The sequence below is a fragment of the Protopterus annectens genome, chromosome 17.part0, assembly GCF_019279795.1.
Source record: "Protopterus annectens isolate FY-2018-M chromosome 17.part0, PAN1.0, whole genome shotgun sequence".
Lineage (NCBI taxonomy): Eukaryota > Metazoa > Chordata > Ceratodontiformes > Protopteridae > Protopterus > Protopterus annectens.
Genome location: NC_056751.1, coordinates 389,275,145 through 389,295,672, shown reverse-complemented (window position 1 = coordinate 389,295,672; position 20,528 = coordinate 389,275,145). Strand labels below are relative to the sequence as shown.

Here is a 20,528-nt window from a genome sequence, read left to right as displayed (position 1 = left end):
AACAAATGTCAATCAATCAACCAGTCAATCAGTCAGTCAATAAATAAATAAATAAAAGTTAAGTCTCAGATCACAGTGTCAGTCTTGCAATGAATTCCACTTATGTGACACTACAGGGGCATCAGTTCAACCAAAACGTCAACTGACAACATTTCTGTGTATTAAGAGTGAGAATGTCATCAAAGCACCAGATTCTAGTGTTGTCAAGGCCTCAAATTTTAGGGCGAGTTTAATATGATCTATAACTTGCAGTCATCTCCAGATTTAGTTGAGAAAAAGATTCTGTAGGCGAAAACTTCTCTAGTCTGGCACTCGTTACCTGGAACCACCTGCCTACAGACATTAAAAATCTAGAAACCATTAAAAGCTTCAGAGATTCACTTAAAAGTATCTCTTCACTGAATCTACCTGCAACATTTAGGTAACTTACAATCTCATATAATGAAGAAAAGAATACATTTAAGAAATTTTTCTCAGCCTCCTAATGTGGCATCTTATATGCATATATTTCACATGCATGTAAGAGTTTATGTATTATACTTATGATTGCATTGTATTTTATGCATATCTTGGCTTGCATTTTGTATACATTTCTTTCTTAGATCAATGCACCCTGACTGGATCTTTTAATCTTACCCTGTCTGCATTCAAATTTACCACTATGCTCTGAGTTTTACATTGTACTCATTTTGTATATAATATTGTTGATTGAAAGACTGATGTATTTTCTAGTCTTTTAGCTTGGATCATGGCTGAAAAGGGTCAACAGACCAATCTACTTACCTGATGAACAAGTAGTAAATAAATAAATAAATAAATAAAATAAAAGATAAGAAGGTCTATAATAGAACCTTGAGGAACAAAGCTAGCTACATCTAAGGTATTGGTGACTTCTTCAATGAAGCTAAGAATAAGAAGATATGATCAACCCTTAAAGCCAAACTGTTAAGTGTCTAGAGTGGCACATTATAAAATGTCTTATGGGACAGTTGTGTCCATATTTGCCCTGGTCTGCTAATAGTACTGCCCTCTTACATCTTTACCAATAGGTTCTACAATAATTTGTTCCATGACTTAAAGATGTGGCTAGTAAGACTGATGTGCACAGTCATGTGGATAAGTGTGAGGGTGGTACCCTTGTGAAGTGGGGGACAACTATGGTGTTTCTCCATTCTTCAGCCACATACTGTGTCAACAAACTTTTAATGAAGATGCTTAGGAGATACTTGACTAAGTGACGCCTTAAGCCTACAAGTTAACAGACAGGAATGTTGTCCGTCTCTGTGAAGATGTCATTTTTGTTTTGCAGAGGGCAGTTGGGATTTGGTCAATAGTGATGAAAAAGGTTTGACCTGAACTAGTATAGGGAAACTAGTGGTACACAGTAGGTAGCACGAAATTACAGCAGAACATATTTGCCAAGATGTTGACTATGGATTCTGGTTTGGTGTAAGCAGTAGGATTTACAATGGGCAGAGAGCTTAACAGGGTATATTTATGGAGTTTATATACATAGCTACAAAAAATCTTAGGGTTGTCTTCAAAGATGATTATCCTCTAGTGCTCTTGGGCAGACTTGGTGTTTCTCAGCATTCCTGAGTTCCTTGCTGATTTGGCTAAGTTTTGTTTTATGAGCTGGGAAAGGAAATATTTTTATAAAGCTAGGAGCTTATGTCTCTTGTTAAATAATTTATTGATTTTTTTTCTGGATATGTGATGTACTGTTTTGCTTAAGCAGAAACAGGACAATTTTCTCTACACAGATACTTAACAGGTCCTAAAATTTGTTGGTTAGGGCTGGGGTGTCAACGTTCAGGGATTTATGCTTTTTGAAAAGGTTGATAAAAACCTGCTGGGCTGGTTTTGCAGAAATCTCTAGTGTAGATTTGATTACAGGGACTAGAGAGGCTAGTTTTAAGGGAGAATGTCATAGCTAAATACTCTGATTTAACTAAAAACAGAAAGAATAAAGGGGCAAGGCAGAGAGGAGAGGAGCAGTTAAATACAGGGCTAAGAGGTTTGGGCCTCTACAAGGGTGAGTATCTATTTGTCATAGGATCTGGAAATGATGTTGAGAAATATAAACAAACAGCAACGTGTGACATTGGTTCAGGCTGTCTAGATGTCAGCGTTTTTTTTTTCAAGCTTGTGATAACATCTGAGACAGCTACTATAACAGCATGTTTGCTTTGGCTGACTTGAAAAGTCTTTTAGTAGCACTGACGGAAAATAGAAGGTAATTATTTTGTTCTGGATGGAAGTAAATAAGTACTTACCTTCATGGTCTTCAAGTCGAACACCCAGTTCTGGCAAAATATCATCCCGAAGGGAGTCACATAATTGCAAAATGTCAGTTACTGTAACATAAAAAAATAAATAAATCAATTAATACAATACTAGTGGTTCAAGGCTATATTCATGATAAACAGCACCTAAGGACTACTAGAAATTACTCACATGCATTTTTTAAAAAAGATGTTATGTTCTTACCATAATGCTCCATCTGTGTTGTCGATCTTCATTCATTTTTGACTGATGGGTTCGGTTCCGACCTCTCGGAACCAACTCGGCCGTTATACACAGCTCGCTCCAGCCAAAAACTCTCGAGCCAAGGCTCTACCCACAATGTCTCTCTTCCCTTTACCTCAGATCGAGTTTGCCTAGTAGTTAAGAAAATACAAAAGCCCTGTCAAAGGTATAACCCTATAATATCCCAGGATTAGGTCCGAACCTCCAGGAGTATTTTGGAGGGTGCATGAGGGTGGGATGTCAAGAATGAATGAAGATCGACAACACAGAGGGAATATTATGGTATGAACACAACTTCTTTATCTGATGTTCTCAATCTTCATTCATTCTTGACTGATGGGACAGAGTCCCCAGCTACTTTAGATCCTGGGTGGTCCTAAGGAAGGATATACCTGAGCACCAGAGAGCCGAAGGACGCTCTTCCCCTGGAAACCATGTCTAATTTGTAATGAGTGATAAAGGTATGCGAAGTAACCCAAGTTGTATATGCACATACATCTTCCACAGAAGCTCTGGAATGGAAGACCGCTGAAGTGGAAACAGATCTAGTAGAATGAGCTCTAATGGTAGTTGACAGCTTGAGTTTACTTTGGTTGTACATAAAGGTAATGCAGTCTCTTAGCCATTTTGACAAGGTGACCTTTGATACAGGTTTCAGTCACCATAAAACGCTGTTGCTTAACGGCTTCAATCACTGTTCAGTAAGCTTCACCAAAAGCGGATATAATCAGATATAGATGTTCTTGATGTAATAACTCCAGTGAAACTTTCACTATCGTAAAAGTACTTTATTCAAGTTGTAACAAAGTTGTTAAAGTTTGAGAAAGCCTACGGGTGAAAGCGCTTACTTTTGTTACAACTTGAATAAAGTACTTTTACGATAGTGAAAGTTTCGCTGGAGTTATTACATCAAGAACATCTATATCTGATTATATCCGCTTTTGGTGAAGCTTACTGAACAGTGATTGAAGCTACAACAGCGTTTTATGGTGACTGATATTATTTATTCTTTGGTAACGCTGTTCCTGAACTCTGTCGGCTTGCTGTGCGGCACTTGGGTGATTTGTTTATGGTTATTTGATACAGGTTTGCCCAATTTGAGTCCTGAAAATGACAGAAATAGTTGGTTGGATTTTCTAGAAGATTTCATTCTGTCCAAGTCAAAATGCAATTGTCTGTGGACATCCAACAAGTGTAAACAGTAGTTTCCTGTGTTTGTAAAATTTGGGAAGAAGACGGGTAAGTTTATGGACTAGCTGATATTAGACTCCGAAACCACTTTGGGAAGGAAGGTGGGATTGGTTCTGAGTGATACTCTTTCTTTGTGAAAAATGATACAGGGATGATTCACACAAAGCCTGTAACTAGCAGACACGATAGCTATTAGGAAGGTGGTCTTCCAAGATAAAAACTTGAGGTCACGAGAAGCTGCTGGCTCATAGGGCAGTCGAACTAGACATTGTAAGACTAATGTCAAATCCCATGGTGCTACAGGGTATTTGAAAGGGGGTTTTAAATGCAGAGCGCCTTTAAGAAAATTTTGCATAGGTGATGAGACATCAAGGAATGGTCATCAAACCTGTTATGAAAATCTGAAATGGCAGCCACATGCACCTTAATTGTACAGAGGCCCCCATTTCAAATAAGTTAGCTAAATATTGCAGGACCTTATTAACTGATGCTGAGAAAGGGTCTATGTAGTTTGTACCTGCCCAAACTGAAAATCTTTTCCATCTGCTTAGATAAAGCTTCCTGGTGGATGGTTTATGGGAAGCCAGAACTATCTTTTGCACTGGAGAGGACAAGTTATTCTGCCTGGCAATTATTGGAATTGGAGAAACAAAGCCGTCAGCTTGAGATTTTGAAGACTGGGATGCACCAGACCCTGAGGGTGAGACAGTAGGTCCGGAGCTGGGTCCAGTGTCCATGGGTGGTGAACCAGATGAGGCCAAAGGAAGGGGAACCAGACTTGATGGGGCCAGTAAGGTGCAATGAGAATCAGTTTGCTTCTCAACCATTGGGCTTTAATCAGAAACTGGTGGATCAGTGGAAATGGGGCAAAGCCATACAGGAGGCCCGAGGGCCAATCGAGAAGACGTGTGTCTCTCGGGAACCTCCTGCGAGGGGCGATTAGGTCAAAGAAGCTGATGAATTTGTGATTTATGGGAAAAGCGAACAGGTTGTAGCACTGCTAACCCCACTGACAAAAGATCTTCGTCTCTACGTTGGGATTGACAGACCACTTGTGAGGCAGGAGGATACATCTGCTCAGTTTGTCTGCAATCACATTGGAGTTTCCCAGGATATGCATTGCTATCAAAAAGCAGTTGAAAGCGATTGCCCATTAACAAATCCTTAGAGCTTCCTGACAGAGGGTAGGACCTGGTTCCCCCCTGTTTGTTGATATACCAGACTATTGACATGTTGTCTGATTGGATTGCAATTGTTCCCAAAGGAATGACAGCCTGGAATGCTTGCAAAACTAAAAGCACTGCCCTCAATTCTAGGACGTTGATGTGCAAATTGGCATCTTGTGGGGACCAAGTGCCTTGGGCAGTCTTTCTGAGAAAATGTCCCCCCACCCTATCTGGGAAGCATCCATGGTCACTACAGCCTTGAGCTGAGAGGGGGAAAAAGGACGACCCCATAGAATCTCTTCTGGCTTCCTCCACCAAGATAAATCCTTTTTGCAGCAATTTGTTATCAAGAAGTGACCACTGTGATGCCAAGAGCCACTGAAGCAGCCTCATGTGATATCTCACTAGGGGACCTAAAATTATTGTTGCTGCCATGGTTCCCAGAGCTTGTAGTACCAGACGAGCAGGAACTTTGTTCTGGAAAATGATTACCTGAAGTTGTGATCTCAGTTTCAATAGTCTGTGGAGAGGAAGGGATGCTACACAGGATATTGTATTTAACCTCGGTCCAATGAACTCTAGAGCCTGCATGGGAGTTAATTTTTCTTTGTTGACTGAAATGTCTAGTGTTTCGGCAAGATTTTATTTATTTATTTATTTCAGTTTGATTAACGGGGAGGTCCACTGGGCATTGGTAGCCCGTTTTCAGTGGAGGCCCGGGGAGAAAAGCTCCAAAACAAGGAATTACTACTGTTCAAATATTTTGTTTACAAAAAGTAATTTCAATGAACATGCAACGTCATAGGCACTCTGAATTACAAAAATAATTTCAATGAACATGCAAAGTCATAGGCACTCTGAATTACAAATATCAGGTAGTTACAACAAAAGAAACACTAACAATTCCAATTTTGTTTAGGGAGAAAGGCATCACATGATGTAGAACAAAGTCTATGGTGTAAAGCAGTAGATGACTGGAGAGAGCAGCGAGGAGCCAGTCGTCTAGATATAGAAACACCCAGAATCCCTGCAGTTTCAAATGTGCTACTATGACTGCCATCCATTTGGTGAACACCCTTGGGGCTGTGGTGAGACTGAAGGGCAGCACTCAAAATTGGTAATGACTGTCTCCTGGAGATATCTTCTGGAGCGTTTGTCCATTTATATGTGGTAATACGAATCCTGAAGATCTATAGAGCACATCCTATCATCCTTCTCTAGAAAGGGAAGGACTGACTGAACCATGACCATCTAGTATTTTGTCTGTTTACAAATTTGTTCAGTAGGCTAAGATCCAAGATTGGTCTCCAGTCTCCTGTCTTTTTTGGCACTAAAAAGAATCTTGAGTAGAATCTGGATCTTATTTGGACTGGTGGGAATACTTTTAACTCTTTTTTGAAGCAGCTTTTGAATCTCTACTGCTGCTAGATCTATCTGACTGGGTGGAACATTTGGGATTCGCTTTTGGGAAAGGATTGAAGGGAATGTGGTAACCTCCAGTAATTATTTTTTGCACCCAGGTGTCCAAGGTTATTGTAAACCAGGCTGAATGGTTCAGGGAGAATCTTGCCCAGACTGCTTCCAGAAGTAAGCAATTGGGCCTCCGTTCAGGAGCGTTGATATGGTTGTCCAGAAAAAGAATTTCTGGAGCCCTGGTTATTGGGACCTCTCGGCCATGGGCATCTTCCAGAAGAATTGCCCCCTCTGCCCCAGGAGGAATAGTTACCACTTGTGTCCCAAAAAGGCCCTTGGGTCTTCTTGAACCACATTTTTCCACTCATCTGATTCCTGGAGTAAGTTCGTTGCTGAGTGGAAAAATGAACACCCACAGCAGAAAGGGTCTTTCCATCTTTTTCACACCTGGCAAGTGTGTCTCTGATTTTTGGGCCAAACAAGGAAGTACTATCAACAGGAGCAGTGATAAAGTACGACCTTAAAGAGTTCCAAGAAATCACACAAGTGCATAGAGGCATGACACCTAATGGCAAAGCCTGTACCTGCTGCTCTAGACATCCCTTCTGCTGCATGAGCAATAAGCTGCATGGATGAATTTGAGATGGACTCCAGGGTGGCAAGCTGAGAGACAACCTTATCTCGAACCTCGTCAGATACTGCTCCTGCATGGCTGTCTGAAAGCAAAGTTAACAGATCCCTTTGGAGTCTAGTAAAGTGTGCCAAGAAGTTCAAGAACCAAATAGCAAAGGTTGATGAAGCAAAAACCCACTTCTCAAATCTAGACATTGTTCAAGACTCTTGGTTAGGAGGATGGATAGTTAAACTCTCGTCAGTGAGTTCCTTTTTGGTGACCACTGCCACCACCATGACATCCACTGCAAGACCCTTAGACCAATGGGGCTGATCTTCCTGTGCTGAAATAATCTTGTGTGGTCTCTGGAGAATAGGCTCTATTGAGCCAGGAGCCTTCCACGCCTGTTGGACAATCACGTGAAGTAGGTCATCAGTGGGCGGGGTCACCCAAGAAGTAGAAAAGCTTGCAAGAACACAGTTTCCTCAGAGTATGGGTTTGAGGGCTTCCAATCACCCCTCTGTTTTAATATTTCCAGGAGGTCTCCAAAGGAGACATCTTCCAAGGGTGACTGTGGGGGCCCTTCCCCTTCATCGTAATCTGTGTCTTCTGTGAAAGAATCTTCTGGAGAATCCAGGTGCTTCCTCTTGCACATCCTCTTACAGGGTGGCGTCATTGTTGGGAGGTTCTGAGGATGACTCCGAAGAGAGGGGACTCTGAACCAGGGTGCCTTGCAGCTCTTGTGCCCACTGTCCAGACATAGCAGATTGTGACAGCTGCGAACCAGAGGAAACAAAAATATGGCACTTTGATGAAGATGGAGCCAGCTGGGAGCTTGCCGAGGCTACAGCTCTCTCCATAATCTGGAAGGCAGGCCCACCCAAAGAGGGATGGGAGCCTGGAACTGAGAAAGACCAACTCAGAACTGGGGTCACACCCCGCTCCGATGAGCCACCACCCATAGTAGGAGCCAAGAGAGGGCTCAAAACTGCCATGGCCCAGAGAGCCGTAGATGCCACTGTGGAAACCACTGGAACTGGTCCAAGGATCTTGGAAATGACAGCCAAATCACAGTCCTGGTGTCAAGGAGCCAAAGACCACAGAGTCGACTCTGGTACTGAGGTGAAATCCACAGTCACCACCAAGGTAGCTGGGACCAGGAACGTCAAAGAAGGGGGATCTAAGCCCTGAAAGGAGGTTGAAGGAGGATAAACTGGTGGAGTCCTTGTACAGTAAACCTCGGCTCTGGGTGGGAGAGAGGTTTGTGACAGTGTAGGGAGGCCTCTGGCTGCCAAAAGCTGATCCACTAATCTCACTACGCCCAATTCTGAGTGACTCCTGGAGGAATGGATTGACATTCCCAAAGGGGACTCGGGCATATCCAGAAATGGGCTTGGTTGTTGACTCAAAAAGGGGTCTATTAAAGGGGAATAGTCTTGGAAAAAAATTGTCAGATCAACTTTCAGCACCATAGGCTGTTGTATGGAAGGGGAATATGGAGCGAATGAGAGGATAGTGGTGGTTGAACAAACTATTGTCTGTGCCGAAGAGGTTGTCAGCACTGTACAGGTTTGAGTCTGAGTCATTTCAATGACATATGGCACAGATGTGGATTTACTAGTTTTTGATGCCAAAGGTGATCATATTACCACTTTTGGTACTTTGCCTTTTGGTGCTGAACAAACCAACGGAACCTGTGTTTTTTTGGGACTTTGCTTCATGTGGCGAGGTGGAGGTCGGCACAGAGTGTCTTCTTTTCTTTACATCTGGTTTCGGAGATTTTGAAGTCTCTGCCTTAGATAAGGCTTCAGTAGGTTTATAGGTAAGTACTAGGCTATCTGCCCAAGGGCATCTATAAGCCTAGCCAAAATGTGTTGGCTTTCGCCGTCCCCTTAGATTAGTTCCCTGTGCCTTGGTCCAGCAGAGCCATTAGTTCCCTGTGCCTCTGTCCAGCAGAGCCACTGCAGTGATCCCCGGGGTAAATTTTCTGTTTCCCATCCACAAGTCAAGGTTTCTCTTGAACAGTGTTAGTGACAGGCTCTGCCTAATGTAGATTGGAATCCTTATCCAAAGCATGGGGAGTCTCTGGGACAGCAATCTATCCCTCCAGCACATCCTATTTATCGTTGTGATGAGGTTTAGATCCCTAGAGCATGTGGCTCTTGGGGATTTTTTTTTTTTTTTTTTTTTTAGGTGGAGCATGTCCACCAATTCTGGGTTGGACACGGCCTTGTATGTCAGGCAGAGATAATCTCTGTGTAAGTGGTATGCAACCGAGTACAGCTGGAGTTTCTTCAGTCGGGCTGCATAGGGCATATGTTTGAGGCCAGTAATCCTCTTGGTGAGGTACTTCTGTGGTCTTTCCAGCTGTTGCAGGTGTCTTGTAAGGTACATCCCAAATGGGGCGTTGTACTCTATGATGCGTCTGATGAGTGAGGAGTAGAGGGGCACAATAACCTCTTTTGTTTTAGATGCGAACCCTCTTGTGATTAGGTGGGCCACAAAGAAGGATTTTCTAACCACCTTGGTAATATGATTATCAAAGGAGAGATTACTATCTACTTGGGTCCCCAGATCCCTTATTACATTTTCTGTATTTAGGGGACTACGACGTATGTGGTAGTTCGCGGGTACTTCGTTTTTTCCAAAGGGGATGACTATGTGCTTTTTGGCATTTAGCTTGAGGCCATGATTTTGACACCAGATATCCGTGTCAGTGAGACCCTTCTGGAGGATGTCTGTATCAGCTGGAGAGTCAATTATGGCCCCCAGTTTGCAGTCATCTGCGAACTTGGTCAGCCATAGTCCTCCTGTGCTTGCCTGTATGTCTGAGAAGTATATACCGAACAAGAGGGGTCCTAGGACTGAGCACTGGGGGACGCCACTAGTAACTGGTTTAGAGTAGGACCTAGAGCTTGCAACTCTCATCGTGTGGGTTCTATCCGTGAGCCAATTGACAACCCATCTCATGACGTATGGGTTTATGTTCAGGCTGGTGAGCTTGTCTATAATACCAGAATAGGGAATGGTGTTGAAAGCCTTTGCGAGGTCTAGGTAGGCTGTGTGGATGTCCTTTCCCTCATCTAAAGCCTTGGTAACTTGGTCTCAAAGAAGTCTACCAGGTTTAGGAGGCATGATCTGCCCTTAAAGCCAAACTGGGTAGGGTCCAATGTCTGAAGGTTCCCAATGTCTCTGTTAACGAATTCCATGATGATGCGCTCTACAGCCTTGCAGACCAGGCTAGTCAGGCTTATAGGGCGATAGTTTCCAGGGTCTATTGTGGCTCCACCTTTGTGGAGCAGGATAACTGTTGCTGTGCGCCACTCTACGGGTACGTAGCCTGTATACAGGCTGAGTCTGAAGAGTGTGTTTAGGTGAGGGTTTAGTTCCTTTTGGAGCTCGTGTAAGACACAGCCTGGGACACCAACTGGTCCCATTGAAGCTGTATTGTTGGCTTTGGATAGGGCTGTTTTAACCTGTGTGTCAGTGATTGCCGGGGCACTACATTCTTCTGGTATGGTTATGGGCCCTTAAGGGGGTGAGAGAGGGGGGTGAAGTTTGCACTAAACCTGTCTGCCAGAATGTTGGCAATATCAGTCGGTTCAGTGTATTTTGTGCCATTCTGCACTAACTCAGAGCAGATCTCAGAGTTTCCACTTAGGTTCTTGACATAGCTAAAGAACGCTTTGTGGTCATCTTTGGAGTCCTTGGCAATTTTTTTTTCAAAGCTAGCCTTGGATGATTTTATGAGGGATCGTAGTTTCTTGCTGATACTGATCAGTGATGCCGTTCCTTCTTGGGTTTTTACTCTTTTCTACACTAGTTTCCTCCTTCTATTGTATAGCTTGTTTATGGCAGGGGTCCACTTGACTGGTTTCCTTTTCTTGGAGGAGTGAGTCTTGGTTTTGCTTGGGATAGCACGATCCATGCATTCTTGCAGGTGCTCATAGAGTGCCATGGTAAGGGATGCAGCAGCTTAGACAGCATTGTCCTTTAGCATGGGGGCTGTGAACCTTTCCACCTTGGTCTTAAGTAATGTAAAGTTTGCTTTTGAAAAATTTTTCACGGTGGTTTCCTTGATTGGCGTGATTAGTCTAGGGTCTGATCTACCCAGCAAGGGTTTGACCTCTGGTGTAGAACACCGGTCGCCCATGTTGGTGATGACGAGGTCCAATATGTTGTCACCTCTGGTGCGGGTGTTGATCAGGTGATCCAGGGTGTTCGAGTTTATAAATTCTAGGAAGCGTTGGACAAGCGAGTTAGTACTTGAGTAGTTCTCCCAGTTAATGTTTGGGTAATTGAAATCACCCAATATTAGGAGGTTTGGTAGGGCCTTCATAATTCCAGTGCCTCCAGAAACGTGGAATGGGGGTCCTGGGTCATGCTGGGTGATCAGTAGCAAGCTACAATTTGAATTGCAGTTTTGCCCATTGTTAATTGCACATGGATGATCTCTGAGGCACTGTGCTGTGCCACTAACCTGGAGGTGTGGCTATCCTTGATGAATATGGATACACCCCCAGCTTTTGTGTTTCAGTCTGGGTTCTGTGGCCAAAAAGTATGGTATGAGTTTATAGCCTGGTAGTGCTGGGGTGCTCTCTAGAGCCTTAAACCAGGTTTCTGTTACTGCACAGATATCGATGTTCTCCATACTGAGGAGTGCCTCGAGTGCATGCATTTTGAGGTTCAGACTTCTGGCGTTGAGTAGCATTACCCTCAGTTTTTGGTTACTTGAGCTATTTACGGTGGTGGGTTTGTTTTTTGAGCCTTGCCTAAAAAAGGCACTATGGGGGTGGCAAAAGCCTTGGCCAGTATTTGAAAGCCTAAGGGTGACAGGTGCAAGCCATCTCTTGCAAAACAAAGTGGCTTATCTAGCATGTCATCCCAGGTGGACAGATACTGGATCTCCTTTGAATGACACCAGAAACTTAGCCAATTGCTGAAATTGATAATTTTTTTCTTTATACTGTGGCATCATTCTTGGTGAGGACAGGATGCTACTCAGGGTCAGGGTCATACCTGCCTGGGCTACGTGATCAGAGAGCTCTTACATGTCTCTTTTCATGTAGTCCAGGGAGGTACGTCTCAGGTCATTCACACCAACATGGACAATAACAGAGTCGTATTTGTACATGTTCTGGAGTGGCCTGAGTGCTTGTGTTATGTGGCGGATCCCGGAGCCCGACAGGCAGCTAACTGTAACCTTCTCCTTGTCCAGCCTAGTTAGTGGGACATCAGTGTGCCTGACTATAGAGTCGCCTATTACTAGTGTGTTGGGTATGTTATTTTGCCTTAAGGGCTGTGATTGCATGGCACACTGATTATGTGAAGAATGTGTTTCATGGTTTGTGATGGGGTGTGGAGGTTGCCTGGGTGTCTCTGTTGCTTTTGCAGATTTTTATTTAGAGCCTCAGAGTATGTTTTCCTGTATTTATGTGTGTAAAGAACATTTCAATAAGCATTTTAAAATAAGCGTATTGCACCTCTCTGCTAAAGCACATGTGCTGAAGCCCTGACAAATCATACAAATTATGTCCAAGTGAGGGGCACCCAAACAGCACGTGTAAGAAAGATGCCCATCAGACTTGAGCATCTTTTTGCCACAGTCCTGACACTGCTTGAGTCTGGAGGTCCCCTTTTGTTTCTCTGCCATATCCAAAAAATTGTTGGTCAAAGATATGCACACACACACACACACACACACACACACACACACAAAGAGGAAGGAAAAGGATTTTGTTTTAACAGATATACCAACAATGGTATAAAGTTTGGGGAAAGAGGATCCATACAATGGTATGAGAGACTACCAACAGTAATAAAGAAAGGGAGAAGGCCTGTTACCAGTGATGGTAATAAGAGTTACTGTAAGGTAAGGGGGGGGTAGAAATAGTCCGAAAAACACTCATTCAAAAACAAAGTCGCAAAAATTATCCAGTAAAATTTTAAGCAAATATTTTAGAAACAACAATGAAAAATAGAAATCTTAAAGTACTTAGCTGAGAGCATTGGCTGACGAGTCCAATTTTCTATGTGGCAAACGATATCTGAGGTAATGGGAAGAGGCATTGTAGGTAGAGCCTTAGCTCGAGAGGTTTTGGCTGGCACGAGGTATGTATAACGGCCGAGTTGGTTCTGAAAGGTTGGAAAGGAACCCATCAGTCAAGAATGAATCAAGACTGGCATCAGATTACAGGGTTTTAATCACTGAAAGCTACAATTAAAATGGTGACAGTCTGTAGGACTTTAAGATAGCTGCACACTAAATAACAGCTCAATTTCAGCTCCCCTAATGTGAAAACAGAAAATCATAAAGGACAACCGGTGAACTTGTCTTTATGAGTAAATGCACCAACTGGTGAGTAAGTGCACTGCCTGGATACCAGCAAAAAAAGAAATCCAGAGAACCTGAAAGAAAATAAATCTCAAAAGGCGAGGAGAAAACACAGACTGAGAAGAATTCTGCAGCTGTTCAGCAAAAAGCAGTGCAAACTCCAGCTTTGGTGCGAGACAGGCCTTCCAGTAACCTAGAGGCATAAATAAGTGAAATGCACTCATAGCTGATTAAAATAAACAAAACACTGAAGGAGTATAACAAGTCATAAAAAAAGGCTAGAAAAAATGGAAGAAGCTTTAAACAGATATTCAGAAGAGGTGATCAAACTACAAAAGTCAGAGGTCAAAACAGAGAAAAAGCTGGTTGAATACAAGACTACTCAAGAAGAAATGCTTCAAAAAATAATAGAGGACTGAGCACATAGGGAAAACTTGAGATTTTCTGCTGAACCACAGAAGCTGGAAGGAAGAGACTGTACTAATTTTATGAAAGCATAAATAAACAGCTGGTCTGGCATTTTGGTCTATTTTACGTCCACGAAAACCCCTTTCAGTGAATGGCTCTTCGCCGAACAATAACTAATGAAATCTAACTCCCACGAATGCCCATTTAAGGAAATTTTTTCCTAGGGGAAAAAAAAAACGCTTGGCCTTCGAGAATTTGCCCTTTTCCCCACTGTAGTCCAATCTCGGAGTTGGTATATTTAGTTAAGGGGTGGAGGGCAAAGCCCCCCACATTGGCAGATGTAAGGGAGCGAAGCCCATCACTTTGACGGGTTTTAAATTTTGTCTGGTTTTAGGTTGCCTAAGTGTTTTTTTTTCCCCTCAGGGAAAAAAATTTGCTGGAACAGCTGTTCGAGGGAGTTAGATTTTGCTGGTTATTGTTCGGTGAACAGTTGTTTGCTGAAAGGGGTTTTTTGCGGAGGTAATATAGACCCTGGTATTCTACAGCAAGAATTGTTAATTAAAAGAGCACATCATGTGCTACAAACCTGGCCATAAGAAAAAAAACTTAGACCTTTAATAGTAAAGATGCAATCCTACAGCAGAAAGAGTTGATTCTGACAAAACTGACAGGATGACAAAATATTAAAAGTGGGAGACAGTAGCATTTGTGGAAAATGATTACTCACGGTACACCAAGCTGAACAGGAGTAAGTTTATTTCACTAATCAGGGAATGCTGAGAAGTAGGAATGAGATTCAAGCTGCTGTATCCAGCTATTTTCAGAATATTCCTTCCTGGACAGTCAAAATCATTTTTGATGCAGAACATCCTGAGGAGGAAATACAAAATTTTGTCCAACATAAAGTGAGCTATGAAACACAAGGAGATTCTGCTTCTTGATTTTCCTGGTAATAAAGCCCATAGAGTGACTGTGCCACTGAAACTTTTCCAGTGTTTCACAGGAAAATGTTTGAGAGACAGAAAAAAGCACAAAAGTTGACTAGAAGATCTGAAAGTATGTTGGAAATGAAGTAGAGACTGGATTTGGGAGATGCAGATCAACACGAAGAAAACCAGCAACTCCAAAACTGATAAATGTGGGATTACAAAGCACTAATTATATTTGTGAAATATAATAAAGCAAGAAAACCTGGAAATATTGGACTTTTTTGATTCTGTTAAACTTGCAGGGGACTGCAAAGCATATGCCCTACTTCATGTAATTAATGTTTGGATGAACATTTACGGGAGGGGAAGAGAAAGGAAAGAGTTAACTTTAAGTAAACACAACTTTGTTCTTAACAGTAGTATTTTTATAATGCATGACATAATTTGCATGCTGCAAAAAAAGAAGTTATGTTCTTACCATAATGTTCCATCTGTGTTGTCAATCTTCATTCATTCTTGACGAATGGGACTCTGTTCCAATCCTTGGAATCAGCTTGACCAGTATACAGCTTGCTCCATCCGAAAAAACTCTTGAGCTAAGACTCTACCCACAATGTCCCTCTCTCTATTACCTCAGATCGAGTTTGCAGCCAAGTACAGAAAGTTAACAGAAACCATGTCTAAGGTGAGACCTAGAAGCTTCCCAGAACAAATGTCCAAACCTCCAGAAGTCCATAGGAAGGGGCAGGAGGGTGGGATGCCAAGAATAAATGAAGATCAACAACACAGATGGAACATCATGGTAAACACATAAATTCTATATCTGATGTTGTCAATCTTCATTCATTCTTGATGAATGGGACACAGTCCCTAGCCAATTAAGTCCTGGGTGGCCCTATGGAAGGATATTCCTGAGCACCCATAGGGCCAAAATATGTTCTTCCCCTGGAGAGCAGATCCAATTTGTAGTGAGTGATAAAGGTTTGGGGAGTAGCCCATGATGCGGTTGCACATATTTCTTCCATGGATGCCTTGGAATGGAAAACAGCTGAAGTGGATATAGATCTGGTGGAATGCATTTTAACAGGTGCAGGTAACTTGCGGTTATTATGATTGCAAATGAAAGTAACACAATTTCTAAGCCATTTTGATAAGGTAACAGTTGAACCTGAAAATGATAAAAACAATTGATCTGATTTTCTAAACTGTTTGGTTCTGTCAAGATAGAAATCTACCTCTCTGTGAACATCTAGTAAATGCAAGCAATATTCACCTTTGTTTGAGAAATTGAGAAAGAAGACGGGCAAATCAATAGTCTGATTAATATTAGATTCTGAGATCACCTTAGGTAGAAAGGAAGGATTGGTTCTCAACAAAACCCTATAGTTACGAAAAATCATATAAGGATGCTTCACACATAATGCCTGCAGTTCAGAAACTCTCCTGGCAGAAGTGACGGCCACCAGAAAAAGAGTTTTACATGACAGAAACTTGAGATCGCAAGTAGCTGCTGGTTCAAAGGGCTGGAGAACGAACAATTGTAGTACTAAGGTGAAATCATGGAGCTATAGGGTCCTTACAAGGTGGCGTATGGCACCTTTAAGAAAAACTATGCATAAACGGTGGGAAATTAAGGTATGATTGTCAAACCCATTGCGGAAATTTGAAATGGCTGCTAACTGGACGTTGATGGTGGAAGCGAAAGCTCCTTGATCAAAAAGTGAAGCCAGACATTCCAAAACCTTGTCAACAAATGCTGAAAAAGGACCTAAATTATTTGTATGAGCCCAAATTGAAAATCTCTTCCCTTTGCTAAGACAGTTTCTTGGTGGACAGTTTATGAGAAGCCAGAAGGATTTTCTGTACTGAAGAGGGTAATTTGTTATGCCAGGTAATTAATGGAATTTGAGATACAAAGCCATCAGCATGAGACTGTGATGGTTGGGATGCACCAATCCCTGTGGGTGAGACAGCAGGTCTGGAAATGTGTCCAAAATCCAAGGACGGTGAATCAGGTGAGGCCAAAAAAAGGGAACCAGACTTGATGGGACCAACAGGGTGCAATCAGGATCACTTTGCATCTCAACCTTTGGGCTTTCTTCAAGAACAGGGGAATGAGAGGGAATGGGGGAAAGCCATAAAGTACACCCGGGGGCCAATTGAGGTGGAGTGTGCCTCTCGGGGACTCCCCCTGGAGGGGAATTAAGGCAAAACGGCTGCTGCATTTGTTGTTTATTGGTGAGGCAAAGAGGTCAAAAAAATGTTTGTCATTACTGTGGGATCAAGACCACTTGTGAGGCAAGAGGATGCATCTGTTTAGTTTGTCCACTATGATATTGAAGCTTCGTGGGATATGCATTGCTATTAGAAAGTGGTTGAAAGAGATTGCCCATTGCCATATCCTGAGAGCTTCCTGGCACAGGTGATTAGATATGGTTCTGCATTATTTGTTGATGTACCAGACTACCGACATGTTTTCTGACTGAATTGCAATCATTCCTGAAGGAAGGACAGACTGAAAGGCTTGTAATGCTAGAAGCAATGTCCTCAATTCCAGGACACTGATGCTCAGATTGGCTACTTGTGGTGACCAAGTGCCTTGAACTGTTCTTCCCAGATAATGCTCCACCACCTGATTGGGGAAGCGCCCATGGCCACTATGGCTGTGGGTGGAGAGAGAGTGAAGGTGCAGCCCCCATAGACTTTCCTCTGACTTCATCCACCAGGACAGATCCTGCTTGCAGTGGTTTATCAAAATTGGATAAGACACTGGGTGTGTCAGTACTGACCATTGAGCAGTTAAGAGCCACTGAAGCAGTCTCATATGAAACCTTGCCAGGGGCACTAAGGTTATGGTCAGTCCCATAGATCCTAGGGCTTGGAGGATGAGAAGAGCTGGAACTTTCTCCCTGGATATGATGAAATGTACTTGTGTCCTTATTTTTTGTAGTCTGTGTAGAGGGAGAGAAGCTACACAAGAAACTGTATTGAGCCATGCTCCTATAAATTCTAGGTCTTGTGTTGGAATCAACTGTGAATTCTCTCTGTTGATTATAATGCCCAAGGACTGGAAAAGATGCAATATGAAGTCTGTGGCTTGAAGCTGTAGACGTCTGGTGGGGCCAGCGAGGAGCCAGTAGTCTAGGTATGGAAACACTCGGAATCCGCTTAGCTTCAAGTGAGCTGTTACCGCTGCCATGCATTTGGTGAACACCCTGGGGGGCTGTGGTGAGAAGGAAAGATGGCACTGAACTGAAAATAACTGGCTCCCAGCCAGATCAGGATAAACCTTCTGGATCGCTTGTCCATCTTTATGTGGTAATATGTGTCCTGAAGGTCTATAGAGCACATCCAATCACTTTCCTCTAGAAAGTGAAAAATAGACTGAAAAGTGACCATCCAGAATTTTGTTTGCTGAATGAACTTGTTCAGAAGACTGAGATCTAAAACTGGTCTCCAGTCCCCTGTCTTTTTTGGCACTAAAAAGAATCTTGAGTAAAATTCGGATCCTCTTTGGTCTGGAGGACGTCTTGGTTGACGCTTTTTTTCAGCAGCTTTTGAACCTCTACTGCTGCTTGGTCACTCTGACTGGGTGGAACATCAGGGACTCTTTCTGGGGAGTTTGGAAACCAAGTAAAGGGAAAGTGGTGACCTCTGGTGATAATTCTCTGCACCCAAGTATCCAAAGTTATCAATAGCCAGGTAATCTGGTGTAGTGAAAATCTTCCCCCGACTGCTTCCACAGGTAAGTAATTAGGCCTGGAGTGCTGGTAGGGCTGTCTGGAGCCCTGATTTCACAGGCCACCTCTGCCACGGGGAGGGCATCTTCTATTAGAACTCTCCCATCTGCCCCGAGGGGAGTATTCACCACGTGTGTCCTGAAAAGGCTCTTGGGACATTTTCCCACGCCTCTGATTACTAGAGTTGGACCGTTGAAGAGTAGAGAAATGAATGCCCACAGCAGAAAGGGTCTTTCCAGTTTTTTCACACCTGGTTAGTATGTCTCCGATTTTGAAGCCAAGCAAGGAAGATCAGTCAATAGGAGCATTGACAAAGGAAGACTTGAAAGGTTTCACAAAATCACGCAAACGCATCCAGGAGTGGCACCTTATGGCAATGCCTGAACCCACTGCTCTGGTCATTCCCTTGGCAGCAGGAGTGATGTGCCGCATGGGTACGTTTGATATAGACTCCAGGGTGGCAAGCTGAGAGGCAACCTTGTCACGCACTTCGTCAGGTACAGCTCCGGCAAGGGTATCCGAAAGCTCCTTTATCAGATCCCTTTGGAGTCTAGTGAAGTGTGCCATGAAATTCAAGGAACTACGAGCAAAGGTGATGATGCACAGACCCACTTCCCAAACCAGTCTATCATCCAAGACTCTCGATTAGGAGGGTGGACAATGGAACTCTCTTTGGCAAGTTCCTTTCTGGTGGCTGCCACTACCACCACGGCATCTACTGCTAAACCCTTTCCCCAGTGTGACTGACCTTCTGGAGCTAATAAAATTTTGAGTGGCCTCCGGGGAATCGGCTGTATGGAATCAGGAGCCTTCTGCATCTGTTTTGTGATTAGCTTAATAAGTTCGTCAGCAGGCGGGGTCACCCAGAAAGTAGATGGGCAAGCACCGAAAGCCTGCAAGAGCACAGATTCCTCTGAGGATGGGTTTGTAGCCTTCCAATCACCCCTCTGTTTTAAGATTTCCAGGATGTCTCTAAATGAGATATCTTCAGGGGATGACCAGAGGGAACTGTCCCCTTCATCAGAGTCTGTGCCTTCTGTGACAAATTCTTCCAGAGAATCTAAATGTTTCCTCTTGCAAGTCTTCTTACGAAGTGTTCCTCAGTGGGGATCTCTGAGGAAGACTCTGAAGAAGAGGGGCCCTGAACAGGGATATCTTGCAGTTTCGGTGCCCACTGTCCCGACATGAGAGATGGTGGCAGCTGTGCTCCAGAAGGTACAAATAAGAGACACTCCAATGTAGATGGGGACAGCTGAGAGACCACTAAAGCTAAAGGTCTCTCCATGATCTGGAAGACAGTCCCACCTGAATAAGGATGGGAGCCTGGAACTCAGAAAGACAACCTCTGAACTGGGGTCACAACCTGCTCCGAAGAACTGCCCTCCAAAACAGGAGCAGGGGAAGAGTCTGAAACTGTCAGGGTTCCAAGAGCCAAGGACGACTCTGAGAAAACAACAGGGACCATACCGATGCCCTCAGAACAGACATCTAAACTATGGCCCCAAGAGTCTATCAGTGCCGAGGGACCCAAAGACAGAGCCGATCCAGGCACTGAAGAAGGAGCTTCTGTTGGTACCGTCACAGCGGGAACTAGGGTAACTGAAGTGGCTGGCTCTGAGCCTAGTGAGGAAGTCAGAGGAGGAAAATCAGGAGGAGTGCTAGGAGAGAAGACCTCTGCTCCAGATGGGAGGGAGGTCTGAGTAGGTACAGGAAGACCCTTGGCCGCCAAAAGCTGATCCACTAATCTCACCATGACTACCTTGGAAAGACTTCTGGTTGATCAGACTGACATCCTTGAGGGAGACTCTGGCCTATCCAAGAAGATGACCAGAAAGGAGGTCTATAGAAGGGGAGTACCTTCTTCTGGGAAGTACTAATGTTTCATGCTTAGGCACCATATGCTGCAGAGCAGATGGAGAAGTCAGAACGGAGCAGCAGGTCAAAGATGCCGGTGCCGACTAAACTGTTGGTGCCAAAAAAATTTTCGGTGCAGAGGTGGTCAAATTAGGTGTCAAAATTGTTGGTACCAAGCGGGCCATAACTGTCTGTGCTGATGCTTTTTTTACAATCAACTTAAGAATCTTAATCTTCTATTCCGTGGAGACTGACTGAACTGGAGAGTTATGCCATTTTGACTCTGGCGCCACTGGAGAGCCTGGCACCAAATGACTTCTCTTTTTATGTTCAGTTTTGGTGTAGGAGGAC

General features: G+C 43.5%; 1 protein-coding gene across 1 annotated transcript in view; it reads right to left on the bottom strand.

Moving 5' to 3' along the window:
• CARS1 (cysteinyl-tRNA synthetase 1) overlaps positions 1-20,528 on the bottom strand; it is a 736,066-nt gene that overhangs the window by 95,908 nt on the left and 619,630 nt on the right. The window contains exon 19 of the mRNA XM_044059397.1: positions 2,277-2,357. Within this exon, the coding sequence (XP_043915332.1) occupies positions 2,277-2,357 (81 nt within the window). The remainder of the gene's footprint in view (positions 1-2,276; positions 2,358-20,528) is intronic.